The sequence below is a fragment of the Falco punctatus genome (genome assembly GCF_963210335.1).
Source record: "Falco punctatus genome assembly, chromosome: 2".
Lineage (NCBI taxonomy): Eukaryota > Metazoa > Chordata > Aves > Falconiformes > Falconidae > Falco > Falco punctatus.
Genome location: NC_137581.1, coordinates 68,976,536 through 68,998,820, shown reverse-complemented (window position 1 = coordinate 68,998,820; position 22,285 = coordinate 68,976,536). Strand labels below are relative to the sequence as shown.

Genomic DNA, 22,285 nt, shown 5'->3' with positions numbered 1-22,285 from the left:
GCCGGCGGCAGGTTTGCGGGAGCACGGCTCGGTGCTGCAGGGGCCTGCGGTGGCTAAACCCCGTAATTTACGTCTCGGGTGGCGGTGGGGGGTGTCGCCGCGAACGCCCTCAGAGGGCTTAGGAAACGGCCCCCTGCAGGCCCGCCCCGGAGGGGAAAGCGGCTGGGTTGCAAACGGGTGACGCCGAGCCGCCAGCAGGGGGCGGCCGTCACCGGCCGCCTCCGCCGCCCCGCTCCTGGCCCAGCCCCGCCCGCGGGCTCACCTGCCGCGCCGCTCCGCATCATCCCGCTCCGCACCGCTCCGCACCATCCCGCTCCGCACCATCCCGCTCTGCCTCGCCCCGCCCCGCTCAGCTCCGCACCGCACCGCACGGCGGGTCCGGCGGGCCGGCCCTCGGAGGCGGCAGGGCTGAGGCACCCGGTCCCGGTGCCCGGCGGTGGAAGCGCCTGGCGGTGCCGGAGCGCCGAGCGCGCCGTTCCCGGCCGCACACACCGCGCCCCGCGCAGCCCCCGCCGCTCCTCGGTTTGCCAGTACGCGGTGGGCGTGCGAGGGTCTCGGCGCTCGCTGCTGGTGAATAGGACCCTGCTGAGTGCCTGACATTAACTGCTGCTTCCGAAAGACAGTCAGTCACCTGCCGCAAATGCCTCACGGTGCAGCTTTCAGGACCAAGATGTGAGCTCGAGCCTGTCTATACCCCCACAAACACAGCTCTCTGGGCTTGAAATTGGAATGTCTCTTTTTGCCAGCGGGCTTAATTATAAATGCTTTCCTGGGAGGTGAAAGATGTTGAGCAAAGCAGCACATTTCTATAGTTCTGGGGCAATACCCACATTTTCTCTTGTGCTAGCCCTGACTCTATGTTGTCTTTCTCTCTCTAGAACAAGAAAAAATAATTACCCCAATAATTGTGTATCCAACACAAAAGACAACATCAGCTGCTCTCGGTAAGGCCCAACATTATTTTTGGAAACATCTAAGCAGAGAAAAAGTAGAGCAGGTCCTCTTACGGTGTGTTTTGTCATCATAAATTGTAGTAGCTCTTTTGATGTTGATATCGATCCTGAGGGTCAGTACCGGAGTAGGTTTTGCCTCTTATTGTCTACAAATAGATGCTATCTTCCATGTAGGAGAAGCTGCAAAACTGTTGCAGGTTTTAGCTACTGAGAAAGCAATAAAAGCATGTCAGCTGTCCAGGCTTCCCCCTTCACCAAGAACTTTCCTTTTTCAGTATTTCCTCAGACTGGTCTAGGTTATCTGGTGCCTTTGAAGGAGCCATCTAGCTCTTATGGGAGGAGGCATTTTTTCATTGTTTTTAAACTGTTTGAACTAGACAGTTGTTAGTTAGCAAGTGCCTTGATAGGATCTCAATTTTTCTTTGAAGATTATTTTATGACAACAAATTTCTGTTCCATTTCCTTTTCCTGGAAAACACCAGGTATATTTTACACTAAGCTTTTTTAACTTGGGTACAATACACACAGCTGTGTCCTATGATGTCTTAGTTTTCCCTGCCACTTTTCTTTACAACAGCACAGGACTACCAAGTAAGTTTTTCAGTTGGTTTTTTTTTGCCTCTCTAGCTCCATGGAGTGTTTTATATTGCTTTTATTCACCATCTGCAGAGATAGAATAGTAATAAAATTGTGTGCATTATTGAGCCCTATTTTTTCCATATGATATAAATACACACCTGTCTGAAGGCTCTTCATCCTTAGCTCTGAGTCACAATAATTACAACAAAATTTCTGAATTTTTACATTATCACTTTATCTCTGGAGGTCCCACCTTGAGCTGAATGCCCTTGCCCACAGCATCTCTGAGTGAAGCTACACTGCTGGTTAATGCAATTTTTAGGCTTTGCAATCTTTAGGCTGCAGTACGTCAGGAGGAGCAAGGCCACAGGAGCACATCTTCACCTCCTGAGGAATGTGTCTAGTGCCAGAGTTGCTAACTGTTGCAATGGGACAATAATTTAGTTAGCGGCAGGGGAAGGACTGCCAGACTGAAGGGTCTTGCTGCCAAGAAGTAGAGGACAAAAAGCAATTTGGGGTTTAATTTCAGTTTTGAATGTAGTGGTGCTTGACGTGTGTGTGAACTTGATCTCCCACTGAAGATGTGGGTTTTCACCAGAGAAAGAGTAGTTCTTCATATGTATCCAAACGGGTTTTTAATTATTCTTTTACAAACAGGCTCCAAGATGACTCTTCCATGCAAAGTGTTTGTTGGGCTGAGCAGCCACGTCAATACCGATGTGGAATGGCTAGCAAATGACACCACTGTTGATGTGGTTTACAAGCGAAGCAGAGTTACAGAGGGAGAACGACAGTAAGTCTGGCTGAACGTATTTGCTTGTGCTTGTTTTAACCTGCAGTGTTACAGGGGCTCTCAGTGCAGCTGAATGCCACATAGTGAAATGGGATATGGACAGATCTGAAGCGAAGGTGAGAGCTGAGAAAAAAACAGGCAGGCAAGCAAAAAAACCCAAATCCAACCCAGACAGGGTGAAATCAATTCTTTATCTCTGGGTTTTATTCATGGTATACTGCAAATGGGCCAACTTCGAGGCTTAAACTTGAAGCAAATTTTCATGGGCAGCTGAGATGATGTAAGGGCTGACTGCAGTGCAAAGCAATGGGACTTGATCCTTCCCAGTGCTTCTCTTTTTTCTTGCCTTGTGCCAGCAAAACTGCAACATCCTCTCCCTGACATTTACGAAGTTCTCTGAACACACTAAGACAATGGAAAATAGCCAGGGTTTGGTTTGCTTCCCTCCCCAATATCATTGCTTTTCCCCTTAGGCTTGTTCTTTTCCACATTAGCGAGCTAAACTGGCTCGCAGAAATGCCCAGTGAGTACTAGAGCTGGTGCCAGGGAAGCACTGGGGGGATGCTGGTGGGAGGGAGAAGCAGAATGTCCCACATCCTCTTGCCCTGATCCTTTGTCTCTCCAATCTTGAGGAGCATTCACTCAGCTGCCTCATAATCGCGTGTGTCAAAATTTGTCCAGCTGCCTCATAGATATTTGCTTCAAGGCTTTTCCAGCTAGGAAAGGAGGGAAAAGATCTGCTTGTGTACCTGTGACGTGTCACATGAGCAGCACTAACTCGCTAAGTTCAGGCATGCTTTCATTTTGTGCTTTGCAAATGTGAGATAGACCTACCAACTGAAAGCTCTTCATTGAGGTCCAAGTTGGCATGTTTTATCTCTCATTTGATGAAGCTGAGTGTGTCCACAAAGATCATCGCCGTCACCTGGATCATGGTGGCTCTGCCTGTACTGGTGGACAGAGGAAGGTTCCTGGGCTCTGGGATGCCGTTGCCTCTGCTATTACTGGTTAAATGGGTCACTCACCAGCTAGCACCTTCCCAAAGAGCTCCTGGCAATCAATTAGGATTTAGCATGGGTCAGGGACCATTCCAACAGAGTTTGGGGATATAGTATCCCTATTTTGAGGGAAGAGAGTGTTTACCAGTTACGGATGTGAGCTAGTTTTTGGCCATTTGTGGCCATCAGTGCCAGATAACAAGCTGGCCGTGTTTAGTTTATTGCACAGCTGCAGCCAGAGGTAACCAGGTAACTCAGCTGTATGCCCAAGCCCTTATCTGTTTTTGCATTACCCACATGACGACTGAGACTATTAATTTATAATGTTGTTTACATGGATGAGTGACAGCGTGTTAAACCTGTGCTCAGGAGCCTTAAAACGTACTGTGGCTATAGTCTCTGCAGACTTTAGAATAGAGCAGCACATGTACTTTCTTACTTGGACTTTAAAAATTATTTTTATTATTACTATCATTATCATTTTTACTGTTATATATTTTTATATGTTTGCACAAGGACAGGGACTGTGCCAGCTAGAGCTCAGGTAAAGCCCATGGTGTGTGAGACACCCCAGTTCTGCCAGCAGCTCTCAGAATGGCAGCAAGGCAAAAGAGGTCAAATGCCACTGGGAAAACAAATTCTCCACAGTAGTCTCTGGCAAAGCAGCCACTGCCGTCTTACTGCCTTCATGTGGTACAGTCCTGGGAGAAGTGCACAGGGAGCTCCACTGCCGCAGCACAGAGCGGGCTCATGATCACATCATGAAAGAGCAGCTCGACAATGGCTCCAGCAAATGCCTGAAAGGTATCAAGAGAATGTCTGACTGCAGCTAGACAACCACTTTCAAGCAGTTGGACTGATGAAACAATCAGGTTGAAATAAGCTGGAAACTGCCTAGACGGTTTCTTGTACTGAGCTCGTGGCTGTGGGTGCATGATAGACAGGGAGGGTGGTTCGGTTTGCTGAGTGAGCGTTCGCGGGGTTATGTTCTTCATATGTCCTTTTCTAGATGACAGTAAGAATTAATGTCAGAAATGAACAGGTGATCAGAGAGAAGGACTTAGGTCCTTCCACAATGCTGTATAGAGAGCTGAAAGATAGATAGAATGCTGCTTGCCCTTCTCCCCTCCCTCTTCCTTATTTTTGCAAGACAAATCCAGATCTCTTTTTCCTGGAAGATTCAAGACGTGCAGGATGGGTACTGACTGCTGAGACTCAAATAGCTGGGCTGGAAGACACAGGCGTCCCCTAATGCTCAGGGGCTGGTTCAGAAATGAGCAAATATCCAAGGCATTTTCTTGCAATGTGCTGTTGGAACAAACACATCAAGTAGAGAAAAGCCAGCTTATAAAAGGATTTAACATTAAAGTTTTCTTTTTCTTCCAGAGAAATTGTAGAAAATGGTGAAAATTTCATTGAAGTGCCACTGATTTTTGATCCTGTCAAAGAAGAGGATTTTTACACAGATTTTACATGTCTGGCCCAGAACACATACGGGTACCAAGTACTACCAACAAGGGTCAAGCAGGAAGGTAACTAGTGTGACTGTTTATTTGGGGTAGTTCTTATCATCATCCTGATGCTAAACTGTCATTCAAGCTTTTTATACTGTCAGAGCTAGTATCAGGATGAATTATTGCCTGGGGAAAACCTGGTTGCCTCTTTCACTGTAGAATTTGAAATAGCCTGTTCATAAAATATACTTTCTGTGGGCCATTCACTGTCATTTTCTGCAGGGATAAGGATCTGTGCTGGTATACTTGTTTGCTGGATAGGGCTCCAGTTTAGATACACTTTGCGAAATGATGGCTCCAGTGAGACTACTGGCAAACTCCCATTGGGTGCAGCAGGGCCAGATCTCCTCCAGTTCCTCCAAGTATGAGGAAAAAAAAAAGGCAATAGTAGAATAAAGACCAGAGTGTTCCTTTGCCTCATGCACAGACTGCCACCAAAATAACAATAAGTGTAAATTGTGATGGGTCTTGTTATTTTGGCTCCTAGTGTTGGGAAAAGAAGCCCTAAGCTCAGTGCAACCTTGGCCAAGAACCAACTGTGAAAACGATTTGGAGCAATGCTAATTGTTTCTTTGCATGACGATGAATCACCAAAGCTTGCTCACACTGTCTTAGAAAGGCACGCAGACATTTACAGTCTTCATTGTGAGTTGTAACTCATGACTCACTACAGCATCCTATGATGAAGGATTTGTACTCACTTTGTTAGATGATGTGCTGCCCTTGTCTTCCATGACCTACACAGGAATTATACAGAGGCTAGTAGTATATAGGCTAGAATAATCCAAAGTGGTCTGGACAGACGCTGGTCTTGGAAATTGGCTGCATTTTGGAAAAAAACTCGGAGTCTTGGCTTGATCATTAGTAATTTATAAGCTGCGCTGTATGAGGAAATTATTCACACAGCTGAAGGGTGGACTAGCTGTTATGTATTCCCTCTCCATGTGGTGCTTTTATTTCCTGCTTGGAGTGTTTCTGTATTCACCACATTAAGATAGAAAGCCCATAGCCACTCTGAGTAGGGGTTGGGAAGAGTCATGTGTACACAGATTAAACTTTAAATTCTCACCCTCTATTGTTTTCCAGTTCTTCCTCCCATCTTCACAAACCTGTTTTGCAGAGCACTCAATCAATAGGCCTCTTCCTTTCACAGGGGATCAGCCCTGCTGGAAGGTTAATTTGCTGACACCCTTTTTATTATGATTTCTCCTCTTCCTCCTCAAACTTAGACAACTATGTTCCTGAGAATTTTTCCTGAAAATATTTCATTTCTTTACTTTTCCAGCTGTTGGCTTGTCCTGGTACATCACAGTGATCCCCGTTGCATTGGCCTGCGTGATTGCGGCAGGGATATGCATACACAAGTGCTGGAAGTGGAAAGCCGATAAAGGATACACAATAGCAAAGTTTAAGACCTGCCTTATTCTCCAGCCACCAACGGAACAAAAAACCATCCTGGCTATCTTTCATGCGAGACACAGAGAGACATTGCAGACCAGATATGCTGCTTTCCCAGCAGATGGATAGATGTCAGCTATTTTTTCCTCTTCCCCAAGTCTTTTATGATCTAATGAGGTTACAAATACAAGTTTGCATTTTGATGCTGCCTAGATGCAGGAAACCTGCTTCTAGTATTTTGCAGCTAGGGTGCAATCCATAGAATTTTGGAACACAGAATACTAGGCATGTTTCCTAAATAAGGGAAAGGTAGGGAAAGGGAGGTGCTCTCACCCTTTGTAATTCCAATAGTGCTGCAGATTAAAAAAAAAAAAAAAAGGAAAACCTTAAAATCTAAAAACAGAAGCTAAGAAAGCTTGCTGCAGAAGGACTATTCCACAACAGTGCAAAAATGCAGTTTCCTTATGCATCCAAACTAATTTTATTTTACTTCAGTCTAAAAAGCGCCAGTTTTTACCCTTTTCCAGAACCAAATACAATTGTCATAGCAACTGTATACCTACAAACTTTTCCACAGAAAAAATCTAATTTTTTTCACCACTTGGATTACTCTTTGCTTAAATGAACTGCCTCAGAATATCCCTCCCCAGTAGAGGGGGAATACATCAGCATAACAGATAATTGTACACTGGAGAATTCGGTTCTGTTTTAGCTACCAATATCCCATAGCTAGAGGTTTATAGGCATCTGTAACATGTTGTTATCTTTGCCAAGAAAATAATTGGGAGGGATGTTTTAGTGTTTCAAGAGTCATTTGACTAACAGAAAGTTATTCCTGGAAGTGATTGGATAGATTGCTGGTAATAATATACAGTCTTCCCCTTCTGTGCCTCTTTCACGACTGGCCTGGTTCTCCTCTCTGATGTGAGTATAAAAGTTTGCAATAGATTACCACGAACCATGAGTCTGCACTGGTCTAAAGATGGTGCAGCTTCAGGAACCTTGGGTCCTTTAAACTGAAGTATGCAAATCAATTACTCATGATGCAAAATGCTGCCCATTAGGTTAATCTATCTGGATTCCAGTCTTGAAATAAGTCAGAAGGGAGTAATAATTATCCAGTGACTGTGTTTTACTTTGAGGACCAGAATGAGCAGAATGACTTGGTTACTTCCTCTTCCAAGAAATAACACGATAGCGGAGAAATATTTCCATCCTATAAAATGTGCCCATATGGGGCAGGAAGGGATCCAGCCTTAAGGTCTAGATTACTACAGACCCTTAACTGACACCTCTCACATACACCAAAGATAAAGTTTTTTGTTCGGGTGAATCAGCCCAGAGGTTTTTTTGAACTGTAGGGAAAAAAAACAATCAGGAAAAAAGCTGGCTTCAAAGAGATAGATGCTAATGTAAGAACAGTAGAACTGCAGGCAGTCCCACAAGCTAGGGAAATGAACAACTTGCATCCATCTGGAAGAGGCCATAATCTAATTCCTTTCCGCCACCACTTACAGCTGGTCCAGAGTTTGGCCCAATAGATATCTGGAAGGATTTTAAAAGACTAGAATGTGGCTTGAATTAAGAAACCTTTCAATCTGTTAGCAAGAATCTTCACATTTTATGAGATTTAAGCCAAAGTCTCCCTTTAAATATTCTAAATCTTTGCTGTGAAGATACAGGCACAGAGATTAGATTTCTGAGACAGCCTGAGTCAATGGCAACCAAAGACGACCACAAAGAAGAACACTTACTGTTTCCAAGAGCAGGATGTTAAAGATCATGATAAACAATACATGTATATTATGGGCAGATGGGGAAAAGGTGGCTGCCAGTGTCAAAAACAGTCAATCCACTTGGATATTTGTCTTTTGAAGGAAGAAAAGTATAGATGAACTGACCATTGCTGGAAGGAACATGAAAAATGTTTTAGGTACATCAGGAATGTTTATTTTTATGAAGGAGTTGCTAGTCTATTGCTAGAGAACAAAAGAGGTTTGCCAGTAAGTGTAACCTTTCAAAACGTGATTTGTTCTTCCTACCCATCTGTATCCTCCAAAAGTAGTGTGATAACAAATCTGGCTGTAGGCACAGGGTTGGATTTCACTAAGCAGTGAAAAATAAGTAGAACTTTTCATATATGCAGTATCTGTGCCATAAGAAAGTTAAATACCTCAGCTCCTCCTCCAAACCAGAGAAGGAGAAAAAGATGCGAATGTGAGATAAAAATCAGGTATAGAGAGAACTGATGCTACAAACTCAGTGACATCTTGAATATGAGAGAAATGTAAAGAAATATCTTTTATCTTTTATGAAGTGACATTTGCTTCTCTGACTACTGATAAAGTAATATTCTGAAGGCTTCATCATAGATATACTTGTTCAAGTGAACTACATAGTGTAAATGTTTTACAAGTAGATTTGAACAAGTGTCTGTTGAATGTAAATGATTTGTATGGTTATAAACAAGGGTAAGGCAGTTTATATTGTTTTTGAAAATGTTATGCAAAAAATGAAAAAAAAAAACCAAAACCCAAACCAAAACAAAGTGCTGGTGTGTGATTTGGGTGGGAAGGAGGATGTGAGATGGCTCTTTGTGGGTGCCAGCTCTTTCCAGGAGGGGTGTTTTTTTTCCAGTGCTCTGCTGCAGAGGGGCTCGTCCCCTGGGGGCACAGTGACGCCCGCTCTGAAGGGCTGTGGGATGAGCTCCATCCTTCAACTGCTTCTGCTTTCAGACCGTGTCTCTGCCTTATCACACTGAAGGGGAACCAAATCTTGATGGGTCAGGCTCCCTTCCTGACTGCCACCACATTCATGGCTGCCCTTGCTCTTGCAGTCCCCTGAGGGTTTGGACTCGCGCTGGGCAGGTGGTATGGGGTTATCTTTCTCTGCCTGCCAGCTGTTGAAGTATTGTGTTCCCCCACTGACTTCTGTGGGGAGACTTTTGGAACTGTAGGTTAACAGGGGTTGTCACTGTGGAGATGTGAATTTATCATGTGCTCCCCACGCGGGGACAGCTGTCTTATTCAGCTTCCCAAAGGCAACATTTTTGTCTCCTCCATTTTTTCAGTCAAAATTAGAGAACTTGTCACTGTACTTTAGATAGGTCCGTCCTGGGAAGTTCAGAGTTACTAGCCTCAATGTACTTTGAGGATAAAATGTCCTGAATCTCAAGGCCAATTGAGACTGAGAACTTGCTTGTACTGGCTTATAATTGGACCTGAAAAGAAACACAGTATCAGGGAAAACTACTTCATATCAATGACTCAGGGCTCTGCACCACAATATTACTTATCAAAAGAATTAGTGATGTGAGGACAAGGCCACATCGTTCCTGGGACTGCGTGAGTTTATGACATTTGCCAGAGAGCTCACCTATCTGCAACAACTTCAGAGGCACACCTACAGAGGGGGAGAGTCTGGTGTCCCATGGTCTGCCATGAGTTAGCATCTGGGATAAAGGCTGCTCCTGCAGACGTAGTTCTTTTCAGGAAACATGAGTTCAGTTAACAATTATTTTCTTGTTTTACTCGGCATACGTGATCTTGATGTCAGCTGTCCACCTAAACAGGCAGTATAACTAATATTTGATCAGATCAGCACCTAAAAAAAGTAAACATGTAATTCAGAGAGCATCAAATAATTAGATCTGCTGGTTTCCAAACAAAACCTTTACATAAATATGGGAGCAAATGGAAATAAGAATTGGATCTGGGCACAGAGTGGATCTTGGCAGATCAAGATAAGGTTAATTCTTTTTTTTTTTTATTCTAGTAGCTGGGGAGGGAAGGTGTGCATACAGGAAGACAAGAAACATGTGAATACCATTACCAGCAATAATGCCTTAAGTATAAGAATAGCCTATGAAAGTCTTTGATACTGAAAGTCTATATGAAACGTACTATGAAAGACTGATATTCTGACTCAAGTCTGCAAAGAAAGAGACCCAGGAGAGCAAAACAAAGTATGGAATAGGTCTGACATTTTGGAGCTGCAAACTGCTCAGCCAGCGTAGTTCCCACTGCAGCCAGTGCCCGCCGGCTCCCCGCAGGCACTACTGGGCAACAGCAGCAGACTGGAAGAAAATACTGTTATGTACAAATGAAATCTCATAAAACTAGCCTGCTGCCAATGGACAAACACAGGCTGTCAATAAGAAAATCACTAAAAATATATTTAGCTCATTCATCTGCTTTAGTGTGTTCATTGCACTGGAAATTATAGTCTACATCAGTCTATACATTAGCTAGTAGACATGATATAAAGAGCTTAATGAAGCAGATGAAATATAGCATCAATCAGTTTTCAAGAAGGATGTATCATTATCTTCCTGGAGCTCCTCAAGGGAGAGCCAGGTACCTACTAATAATGGGGAAACTTTTAAAAACTCACAATGATCCATGCTCACTTGTTAGAACTTGAGAAATTCATCCATTACTGAATATTTAATGGCAAAGTGTAGTTTGGCTCTTACAGTTGTGTGTCCCTCCTACTGATGTTAGTGTTTTGCACCAGTCTAAATTGTCTCAGAATGTGATGACAGCTTCAGATGTAAACAGCAAACTCCTTTGTAACATGTTGAAGAAGTAAATCTCTCAGTCCTGACAAGAAGTGAAGGTCCTCTCTTTCTCACTGTTTTTAGTGGTTTGTCATTTGTTGAGTAGTGCCATAGGAACTTCACTTACATGTACTTAAATGTCATAGAAATGCAGGTCTCAATTTCTTTGCAAATAATGAGGCATTACCAGTGTTTCTGTCTTGCAACACTTGCACGGTACTGTTAATTTAAAGCCTTAGAGGTCCTGTTTTGCCTTGGTTATAGCGGATTCATCCATCTGCAAAGCTGTGGGATAAATGAATCACCCTGTTTGTTTACTTTGGCTCCCAAATGTGCTTCGTCATAAGCGCTAGGGAGGCCAGGCTGTGACTGGAAATAGTTGATACTATGTTTGTTTACTTGCAAAAAGAAGGACTGTCAAGTAACTTGTGGCGTTCAAGTTGGGGACACAGCTGAACTAAATAATTAAAAACCATCATTACATATACCATCAATATGTTGCTACTGTTCTTTTCCCTTTGACAAGGACTTACCATGGATGGTCTTCAGCCGATTTGAAAATTTTCCCCAGGAGACAGTTGGCAAGCTGCAGTGGTTTCTCAGTTCTCATCATTATAACCCAAACAGCTTGTAGATGCTGGACATTAGGGCCTCCTTCTTGTGGGCAGAGGAGACCTATCAGCTCAGGGGAGAAACAGATGCCCTCATTTGATCACAGCTGGTGGTAGTTTACCTGCTCAATCTAAGCCCATAAAATGAAGGAGGAAGCACAGCAGAAGAATATCAGAAATCTGCATCTCCACCAAAGAGTGGCTAAGCTATATGACTGATTGCTCTTTGCTAGGAAAGAATGTACAAGCTCTCTTTTTAATTGGCATGCTGATGTGGCGCTATTTAGGAAGTGTGGATTGCCTGGGAGAAGGTAAGGATGAATGGAAGAGAGTGGCTTCCCATGGGGGGAAGCTGTGAAGTGCTGCAAGGTCACTTAATGGAGAGCTTGTGAGAATAGGCAGTATGAGCTTATCTTCTGCTTGGGAAGGCAAAGGTGGGCTGTGGTAACTAGCTGTAAGCAAATCCAGTGGGGGAGTAAAAAAAAAATAAATGCAAGGGCATGTAATTATTTCCTCTAATGAAACAGACTGGGATGAAAAATGCATAACTAAAGTTAAGTTGGCCACTAATCACTGCAGCAGTGAAGTCCTGAAAGAGCTTCTCAGCAGGAGTAATGGGTAGGAAAAGAAATTACTTTTAACTTGGAGCTGGGTACAACACACTGTGTGGGTACACGCAGTGTGTGATAGCAGGGGGTCTTCCCTTGATGCAAAGCTGCGTCATGTCCTCTGGCTTTGTGCTCTTTATTTCTGTTGAAAAAGAACTGGGCAGCTGAAAATAAAAAATGCCATCTAAGAGTTTAATTATAGTGTTATCATTATTTCTTCTGTTAATCTCCAGTACCCATATTTACAGCCCTTTCACGCTTATAAGGGCTGGAAGATTAAAAGAATTAAACACTGAACACAATTGCTGGATATGTCTTTGTAGACATGTCCAAAGTCCTAATCTGCTTTAAACGGTGCCAGGAGATGCCAGTTACCCCCGGAAAATAGCCCTTAATGAGGCTTGGCTTTACTAGCAGAGGAAGTGACCCAGTCTTTAAACAAAACTGTGTTGTAAGAGATGAGTTAGCTACTCATGTGACCCAAGTGCCTGTGTTATGGGGAGAAGAAGGAGCCACTTAAACACCACTCTGTTCATTTTCACTCAGTCTCATGATTGTTGCATTCTGTTTATTTTACTGTTTACTGGCTGCTTCTGTGGCATTCACTCTTGGCTGTACACTGGGAACCATGATGGAGCAACATCACTCCAGCAAGGGTCTCAGGAGCTTCACAGCTCAGGCCAGCAGGATCGCTCAGACCACAGGCAAGTGACGGTACCGAGGTCTCTGTTGTGGAGCATCAGGTCACTGGAGACAAGGAGCAAAGAGCACAGTAATCATTCTTAGCAGTGGCATTTAACTCTCAGCCCTGGAAGAGTGCTTTAGGACATAGAAACCAGCTGCTGAAACGTGATTGCTAGAGGCTTGACAGAATTATTTTATAGTTTATGGGATCACATTTCAGGATTATTGCCTGTGCCTGGATGTTGAATTTTTCTTAACTTTAATTATAAAAGCAGAATGTTGACTTGCCCAAATGCAATCTCCTCACACCCGTTTAAATCAATAACTCAAGTTTTTCATCAATTGTCTACTCAGTGTGGATGCACTGTTATACAGAGGCAGCCTAAGACTGCATATGTGTCAGTCATCAGCTTTGTAGTTTAGATTTAGTGCTTGTAATATTTAGCATTTGCATTCATTCTACTTTTAATGAAAACCAATTTAAACCTATTTTTACAATAATTTTTAGAAGTGGATCATGGGACTTCAGTCTTGTTATTCTTAAAAACAAATAGTTGTGATGCAGTGCTTTGAGGAGGTCTGAGCATGCCACAGTCTGTTTGCACGGGCAAAACATAATTTACAGAGGTTATCCTTGGTCCTAGGTCTCTCCAGGTAGCTGGTCTAGTTTCAGCTCTTGCTTTTTTTCCATCTTCCTTTCACTTATTGTGTTTGTAGCATGTATTTCAGCAAAGTGGATGCAAGGGAACCAATTTTACAATGAGCTTTCTCAGGGTGGTGGGGCAGGTTCATTTTCTTCAACTGTGTACCTTTCTCAGTGTTGCAAATCCATGGAGTCATGAAGCCTCGCTCTCCGAATCGATGGTATCCCCATTTACCCAGCTTCCACTGAAGAGCAACCATTCAGAAACCCAGCAGAAGCAGACATGACTATTCCCTCCCCTCCTGCTTGGGGACCGTTTCAGTATGGAGATGGGGAGGGAGAGCAAAGAGACCAGTTCCAGCACAGCTCACCTGCAAGCAGCAGTCCTGCTTCCTCTTCTCCCAAGACACCTTGCTCAGGAAGGGGAGAAAGAAAACTCCACCACATCTTCTCACACCTCTTCCTTTCCTCTGCTCTGTCAGGGCAGAGGAGAATGGGAGGGGGCACGTGGTGGGACCCAACCTCCTGCATGGGGGGGGGGGAACAAAGCGACCTGCATGGTGAACAGATGGAAACCTGACCGGAGATGTTGGGTCTTGGTGTTTTGGTGTGGTACAGACAGAACCTCATAGCCCAAGACCGGGCAGCCTTGCAGTCCCTCACTTCATTTTGAAGGGGAAAATTGAGTGCCCACAAGCCCAGGGGCTCCAAAAAGCTGAAGAATTTTGCTCATTCATGGAAAGAAACACCAGAGAGGGATAAAAAGGATTTTAAAACAAGTAGCCTGCTGAGATAGACATATTGGACTGTATCACTGTAGCTTGAAATAAATAGGCTTTTATTTTGGAAGAAGCATAACTCCTGCACCTCCCATTCTCTTACACTCCTCAGGGTGGCCAGGGCACCCTGCCTGCCCTCCAGACTCCATCTCTTGTGCTACCCCCTGTGAGAAAGGGGAAAGCCTTGTTACACCAGGGGCACAGCCCGCTCCTCGTTTCAGGCTATTTTCTCTACTCAGCCAGCGTCTCAGGTGATGTCAAGCCCACAGAGTGCCCCAGGCCTGGCTGTTCCTCTCCCTCCGTGGGTGTTTGGATACAGTTTCTTTGACTGTTTTTGAACAGTTTTGTTCATAATATAAAGATGTTTTCCTCAGGGGCTGAGGCAGTGCAGATTGGCTCATGAGATGGGAACCTTTGACTCCTTGCTATATATTTAACATGAAATTGGGCATGTAATCAATTTTCTTGACACCAACCAAAGCATGTCACTAACTCATGGATGCTTGTGGTCATATGCTGTCATTCAGCCTTTCCAAATGAGCTGACCAAGTTTTAATGCGTGGGATCAGATACCACAAAGTATTTGCGCTTTGCAATAATGTGAGTTGAGGCATTTTTAATGGATTTCTTTTTTTATTGCAGATGTTGATAGTATTGTATCTCCAAACTTCTGCATTTCTCATGTCATTTAAATGCTGTAAGAGTGATGACCCCAGGTTCATTTAAGTGAGTTAAGTTTAGGTTGTGAGGTAAATGCCAGACTACTAATGAAACACGTAGATTGTTAAGAAGTGACTAACACAGCTGCAGCCTTTTTGACTTGTCTGAACTTGTCCTTTTAGGACAACTAGTTAATGTGTGCATATTTTAGTTAAAGAAAGGGGCAATTTTAAAGTTAGTGTAATTATTTTTGGCCACATCTTTATTTGTTTGCTCACCTTTTGACTTCCTTATATTCAAAAGTCATTGACTTTGTTTACATTTGTATTCAGACAGCAGAATTAGACTAAAACCAGCACTAGAGCTTGGATATTTTAGTTTGGCATGCTATTAGCTGGAGGGACATATGCTTCCTTCTGAAGTATTTTAGACTTTTTCAACTTACTAATTCAATAGGTTAATACATTCTTTCAAAAAAACCCACCCCTCCCCCCAAAAAAAACCCCAACCCAACAACTAATGAACTTATTTGATGTGCTCTTAGAGGCCCCAAAGAACATTTCAGAACATCGCAAATGCTTGAGTCTGCTGAACCCACTGCTTGGACCTTGTGGCTCTCCAGAGTTTAGAGGCAGGGTCTCAAATGCTGGTTTTCAAGCAATGTTTGTTCTATGGGCTTGGGAAACCACTTCCTGTACCTCATGAAAAATACACACAAGTGCAGGATGCAAGGGAAGAAAGGAGGTGTCCAATGCTTCTCTTAATTTTCACCTAGACGGGATCGATGAAAGCTTTTCTGTGTGGTTTGGGTGTTGTTTGTGTTTGGTTTTGTGGTTTTTTTTTTTTTTTTTTTTTACAACAGAATATCTCTGATTATATACTGCCACAGAATAATAAGGAAAAAAACCTCAGGAAAGCTTTCTTAAAGTACTCAAAACTATTGCTTATCTGCAATGTCCTTGTGTTTATCGGGGCATTAACAACCAGATGTCCATTCAGTAATACACACAGCTAACTTTTGGTCAGTAAATTCAAAGTTTCTTTGCTGCATCATTTAATGATATAATAATTTAATGGTTCAACTGGTTGTCAAAGGATGGACGCAGCATTAGTAATCACCCATGTGTATTTGGTTTAAATGACTTGTTTGCCATTCCACAGGAGCTCTGTGGCAGAGCTAGGGATAAAATCTGACTCTCAAAGGCAACATTCATATTCTTAAAAAAAAATAAACCGGTCTTCTCTTTCTTTTTCTCCAACACTTGCTTCATCCCTTACTATCTTCCAGCTTTTGCAGTGAGTAAGAAAGGAATCCTACCTTGAACAACCTCCTGCACAGTGCAGGCCTGATTCAGTTCCGTGGCTTGGTCCATCCTGGGCTCTGCAAGGTGGGAAAAAAAATAAAGCATCACCTTTTTAAAGACTGTATCTTAATGTAACTGAATCACAATTCTTATGTTGCCTAATTTCAGGAGACTTGATTTTGCAGTCTTATTTATGTTCTTCAAACACTTCTTTTGTGTGTGCATGTTTTCCTAAAATAGCTTTTTATTAAAAATCACAGTGGTAAGTTGAATGTTAGTCAAGCCAGGCCCGGTTGGAGTCAAAGTGATGCAGGATGTCAATTAGAGAAACAGGAATGCAGCGTATAACACATTTATTGTGGGTGGACACAGAAAAACACTGTCATTCAAAATCAGGGATTGTAGGGTTATTTCTGTCTGCCTCTTGCGTGACCACTTCTTCCACTGATCCTGATCCCTCTGCTACTGTTTATGACTCCCTGCCTCGGTCCACTTGTGACTGCATCCAGTCTCAGTCTCCACCCTGACATTTTTCACATCTCTCCTTCCTGTTTTTGGGCTAACTGTCTCTTGCAATTTGGCTACGAGGAGATAAAATATGAAATCACGCCATATGTTCTCACTCAGTATCTCTGTACTGCTTTCCTGGCTTCAGTTGAGAAGAAAGCTTTTCCATGAACATCTGCCAGCTGATGACTGCCTAAACTGGAAAACAGCTCCTTGCTTCCCATAAAGAGGTACTTCTCCTTCCTTGTCTGGGAACAAACCTACACTTCTAGGAAAGGCGTAAGCTAATGCTGAAGTCCATTGGGTTCTTGAGCCGCTTTTTTCAGAAACTACTAAGCACTTTGCATCTTGCAGCCTTCCATGCGGCATATACAATGTGTCTCTGCACACACAAAGTGGAGAGATTGTGTTTGGCTTTGAAATGCACTCTCTCATCCACATCTCAAGACAGGTCATTTGTCATTCTTCATTCAGACTTGCACTAGGCCAACCAGACCTATAGACTGAAACGCCATCTTTTTCTTTACGTGTGAACTTTGACTCCCTGAACTTGCAGTGCATCTAAGTTCTGTACATCCTGCACCTTGGTCTGTATATCCACTCTCCCAATTTCTAGCATTTTCTAACCCTCCAGGTCTAATTCTATGAGGCCTGAAAATTTCCTAAGGGCCTACAGCTGAGTGCTGACAGGTTCATAGAAGTGCATGTTGTAGAGTGATACGCTGTTAGAGCTGTGCCGACATTCAGACTTCTGCAGAGACATTTGCACCAAGGGGCAGCCTGAAAAGTTGGACTTTGACACAGCCCTAGATGTTGGTGGCTGCTGCCTTTGCATAGTACTTAGGGTGGATGACTTCCCCTGGGAAGGGAGAAGACCAGACCTAAGTTCTTTTTTTAGTGAGGAAACCAAACCTCCACCCCAGAAGGGTGCCACAGTGTGCCAGGCTTCACGTGCCTGACACAGTCCCAGGAAAGGGCAGGGGCATGAGTGTCTGGTCCAGTGACTGTCACGGTTTTCTTCTGACAAGTGGCTTGTGTAAGAGGCAGGCTTATCTCGGGGAGTGGGGAGTGGAGCTCCCCAGCCCTGCAGCTTCCTAGGGAGGTTGTTCCTGGCTTGCTTTTACCCCTTCCCTGGAGCGCAGCATGGCTCTGCCTCCTTGGAAGGTGCAGGATTTGGGAAGGATAGAGAAGGGGCAGCTCTTAGGTCTCCTTTCCCCGTCTTTCACGTGAAGGAATAAACTAGTTGTGCCTACTTCTGTCTGTTAGCTTTTTGTGTTTTATGAATTCAGACTATTTCTTTATAGCCGTGGCTGTTGACCCTAGTTGTCACTTCTTGTACAATCCCTTTTGCATTTGAAACTCATTAGAGAGCACCTTATGCAACCTTATTGGTCCTTGCTTACCTTAAAACCTTCCCTTGCACTGAGATTGTCTGATATTTTTGTCAGTTCTGTCAGCAGCTGGCAGCTCTTCCATACTCCTTTTTATTCCATAGGAAACCCTCTGTTTTCCTTCTAAACAGGTTCTAGATGATTGCATTTTTTTTGATCAAAGATTTTCCAAGTCTCTTGCAACTTGTCGGTACTGATTTACTTATGCCATTCCTGATACTTAATGACCCAATTAGGGAAAATGGAAGAAATGCAGGAAATATATGTTGTGTCAGTCAATTTCCTGCTCACAGATTGTGTCAGAGAGATAAATATGTCCCACATGAGAAAAGTCTTTAAAAATAAACATTAAAAATGTTTTGTAATTGGTATCTGATTTTAAACAAAGGTTTCTTGTTCCATTACTTCAAATAAAAGTTTCTGTCTGAATTTATTCTATTTTATGTAAATATATATGCTATAGGAACACTACAGATACATCTAATTATACAAGATATGATTTATCCCATATTCTTTTTCACTTTATTCTGCAGTTTCATGTAATTACTCTTCTCTTTTTCACAACATACTGTGAGATATTTTATTGCAGTCTGGCCAGTTAATATCACAGCTAGATTACAGTAGGATGCTGGCTTATAAAGGTATGAGAGAACATAAAAAAGGCACATGAGGGGTTTTTGGCTGCACAATCAGATTGCATACGATTCGTCTAAAGTCCTCCAGATTCTTCTGAAGAAAAAGATGGAAGGCAGATGTTCAATGTTTTTAGGTAAAAATAAAAAAAAAGAAATTAAGAGATCAGTCTCACACTCAAGATTTTTGCCAGGAGTGAAGATCTGAACTATTTAAATACCTGTTGGAAAAGAAGCAGAGCAGGACACAGATGATCTAGCAAGTTCTGGAAACGTGTTAGTGGCAACTTTTTAATGTGGTGGCAGAGGAAGCCGATAGATAAAGGACAGTAATTAAATCTGTTTAAAATTCAATTCAGCTAGGGGTCAGATGGTAAAGTGAATTATAGAAGACTATAAAACAATAGTGTTCCAAATAAAGGAAGGAAGCCCCGAATCAATGTTAAGGCAGGCAGCTAGGTGGATTTATTTGGAAGAAATTCCAAGGAGTATCTAAGGAACAAGAACTCATGTAAGAGACAAAAAGCTGATTAAAAACAGGATGGGTTTGCCAACAACAAAACATGCCTTAACAGTTCTGTTTCCTCTTTTCCAGGATAACTGGCTTAGCATTAAAGGAGGAGCAGTAGTTATGGTATATCTCAGTATTAGTAATGGTTTTGAGAGGGCCATAAGTAAGCTAGGAAATGTGGTGGAGTGATGGGAATGTAAGGTTGATGTTCAGCTAGCTGGAAAAAGTGGATTTCTGTGAAACGTGGGATATTTCAAGGCAATGTTGCGAGTTTAATTCCTGGAAGTGGTTTGACTCTACTTAGTCTGGATGGACTAGGGCAGACTTTCATGACTGACTTTCTTACTGTAATTTGAAGGATAGAGGAAACACTTTAAAGACAAACAGCGAAGGTCAAAGTGAGTCTGGTATGTTGGGGTGGTGGTACATGAGGATAAATCCAAGAAAGAAAATACTAGGAAAAACGTTTTGTGGTATGTGGGGAGGTGATTAAGCAACAGCAGCTTGCAAGTCATATGGAAAACAAAGTCAACCAGAAATTGAGCTAGTCAATAATGCAAAGCAGTTGCAACAAAGATGATTTGTATTGATGTATACTAACAGTGTTCTTTTTCATATAACATGAGAGTAGGTCTGCCTTATTGGAAAGACCTTATCTGGCATTCAAACTTGATTATTGAGTTTTGGAATCACATTTTGAGAAAGATGCACATAAATTGGAGAGAATCCAGAACAGAGATCCAGGAATAAGAGTTTTGGAAAATATGATTTATTGGGAACAAATTTAAACTGAGTTTGGTTACACAAAAGAAGACTCAGGGAATTTTGATAATGTCATAGCAGACTTCAAAAATAGCAAGAAGATAGCAAACAGTTGTTTTCCATGTTCACTGGATTAGGACAAGCAGTAATCTCCTCAGTTTTGCACGGAAAAATAGACATTTATGTACTGTGTTAGGGAAACCTAGTTCTACATCAGGAAAACTACAGGTGAAGCAAGTTTTTCTAGTTTAAGTACAGAAATGGACTATAATGGGGGGAGCTATGAAATCTTTGATTATGTTAAATATCCATCAGGGTGTTGCAGATTATCCAGCCGTACCTCAGGACAAAGGCACAGATTAGATGACTTTGATAATTCCTTGCAAACTGTATCCTATATTTTTCCTCCAAGGTCCTGCACAAGGGTTTGTGGAGTCATTCCCTCTCCCCACAGGCAGCAATGTACCTGTGTTTAACATGGTCTAACATCAGTTTAACATGTCAGGTCCTTTAACAAGCTTCTGCCTGTAGTTCCAAGAGCTTTATTGGAGTTTTTGTGGACTACTTCAGAATTAACCTTCTTTTGTGTGTGTGTGCGTGCAGTGAAGTAGAGAAAATGTTGATTCTTTGTTACCATATTAATCCATAGGAGCTTGTCCTGGAGCGCGCTGGAAAACATTCCTTAGGAAGAAAACTTAAAAGCAAAAAACCAAAGGAGAGCCGAGTCCTTTCCAGCAGCTCAGTTTTTCAGTTTACTTCTGGCTAGGGGCAGGTGTGTGGTTTAATTTCTTTACAGAAATACCAGGTGTACTTTTGGTACTCTGAGGTTGTGTTTAATTGTTGTGTGTAGGAACTCTGTATGGCCTGAAATCTGAGAGCTTTCCTTTGGAAGCCTTCAGCAATGTTTACAAAGTATCAAAATTCATCTCAGCACTTCTTCCGCATGCTACCTTTCTAAATCTGTGGACATGAATACTTGTTACGTAAACATACAAATCGGTGTTTAGTTCAGGTTCACAGGTCATTAACAATGTATCTATATAATTAACTTTATGATTTTGCATTTCTGAACGAACGTAAGAACCTTTATCATTCCCTTTTGCTTTTTTTTTCCCCCCTCTTTCCTTTCTGTATAAGTTTCCACTGTATGTTATTTGTTTTAACCAGGGAAACACTGTAGTAGCTTTCCTTCATTGTTTATTTTTTGGGTGATTTACACAATGGCTGCAGGAATTTGGACGTCAGCAGCTACCTAACAAACAGGTTAAACTATTGACATTGACGCTTGCATCGATCATACAGCCTGTAAAAGTTGCTCAAGGCTTTTTCTAATTAATTTGAGTTCTGATTGTCCTCTGGTAATTTTTTAATCAGTCTCAAATAAGCACATCTGCATTTTCAGTTACAGGTGCTGTAAATCCCCTGATTTTTAATTAAGAAATTAAAAAGAAAAAACAATTAAAAATGGTTAAAAAAATAGATCTGAATAGTTCAGGATCTGATAGCAGTTCAGGACTACAAGGTCACAGCCAGTGTACAGCTTTCTAATTGTTGTATTGCCATAAGGAATATCTTTGCTAATCAGATCATTGCAGGAACTTTTCCTTTAATAAAATTAATTTCCTCTCTTTTTTATTTATCATATTTAGTTGATTTATAGGGCTTTTAGATGCCAAAGATGAAAATCAGCTGGAAGAAATGTAATTATAGAATCATAGAGTCATTTAGGCTGGAAAAGACCTTCAAGATCATAAAGTCCAGCTGTTAACAGAGGACTTGCCGAGTCCACCTCTGAACTGTGTCCCTAAGTGCCATGTCTACAAATCCATATCTCTCGAGGAGACAAGGATGTTGTGGAAGTTATATTCTAGGGATAAACAGAATTACAATGTGATAAAGATGATCTTTTTCTCCCCTTGTCCCCATGCTTCCACAGAGGTTAAGTGGTAGAGGTTGGCCTGTGGTTATGAAGTTGCAGATGGTACAAACCATGAGCTCCCATCTCCATGTGGAGAGAAATGCGGTGTCCACAACTGGCACACTGAACTGAGGGGCTGAAAGAAGGTGTTCTGGGAAAGCCCTATCGTGGGAAAACAGGAGATGGAGCCTCCAGGGAGAGTAAAACCCCCGCCCATCCATGTACACTTTCCCAGCACATCCTTGCTGAATGTACCATAAATGCACCAGCTACATGGCTTGGCATCCAGCCAGGTTGGGTTACACAGAGCTGAAGTGCCTCTAAGGGTTAGTCAAAGGCTGGGTGAAATTTGCAGTAATTAGCACCTGAGCGTGGTGTGATGCTGTCCCCCACCACCAGCAGCGGAAGGAACAAAGTGTGAGAGCACAGAGCAGCTTTTGATTCAACGGTGCAGATGGCAGTGGGGTGTGCTGTGGAAGATC

At 42.5% G+C, this 22,285-nt stretch overlaps 1 protein-coding gene across 1 annotated transcript in view; it reads left to right on the top strand.

Annotated features, from left to right (window-relative positions):
• IL1R2 (interleukin 1 receptor type 2) overlaps nt 1-22,285 on the top strand; it is a 47,876-nt gene that overhangs the window by 14,002 nt on the left and 11,589 nt on the right. The window contains exons 6-9 of the mRNA XM_080377326.1: nt 879-944; nt 2,190-2,325; nt 4,710-4,855; nt 6,123-16,819. Coding sequence (XP_080233452.1) covers nt 879-944; nt 2,190-2,325; nt 4,710-4,855; nt 6,123-6,364 — 590 coding nt within the window. The 3' untranslated portion in view covers nt 6,365-16,819. The remainder of the gene's footprint in view (nt 1-878; nt 945-2,189; nt 2,326-4,709; nt 4,856-6,122; nt 16,820-22,285) is intronic.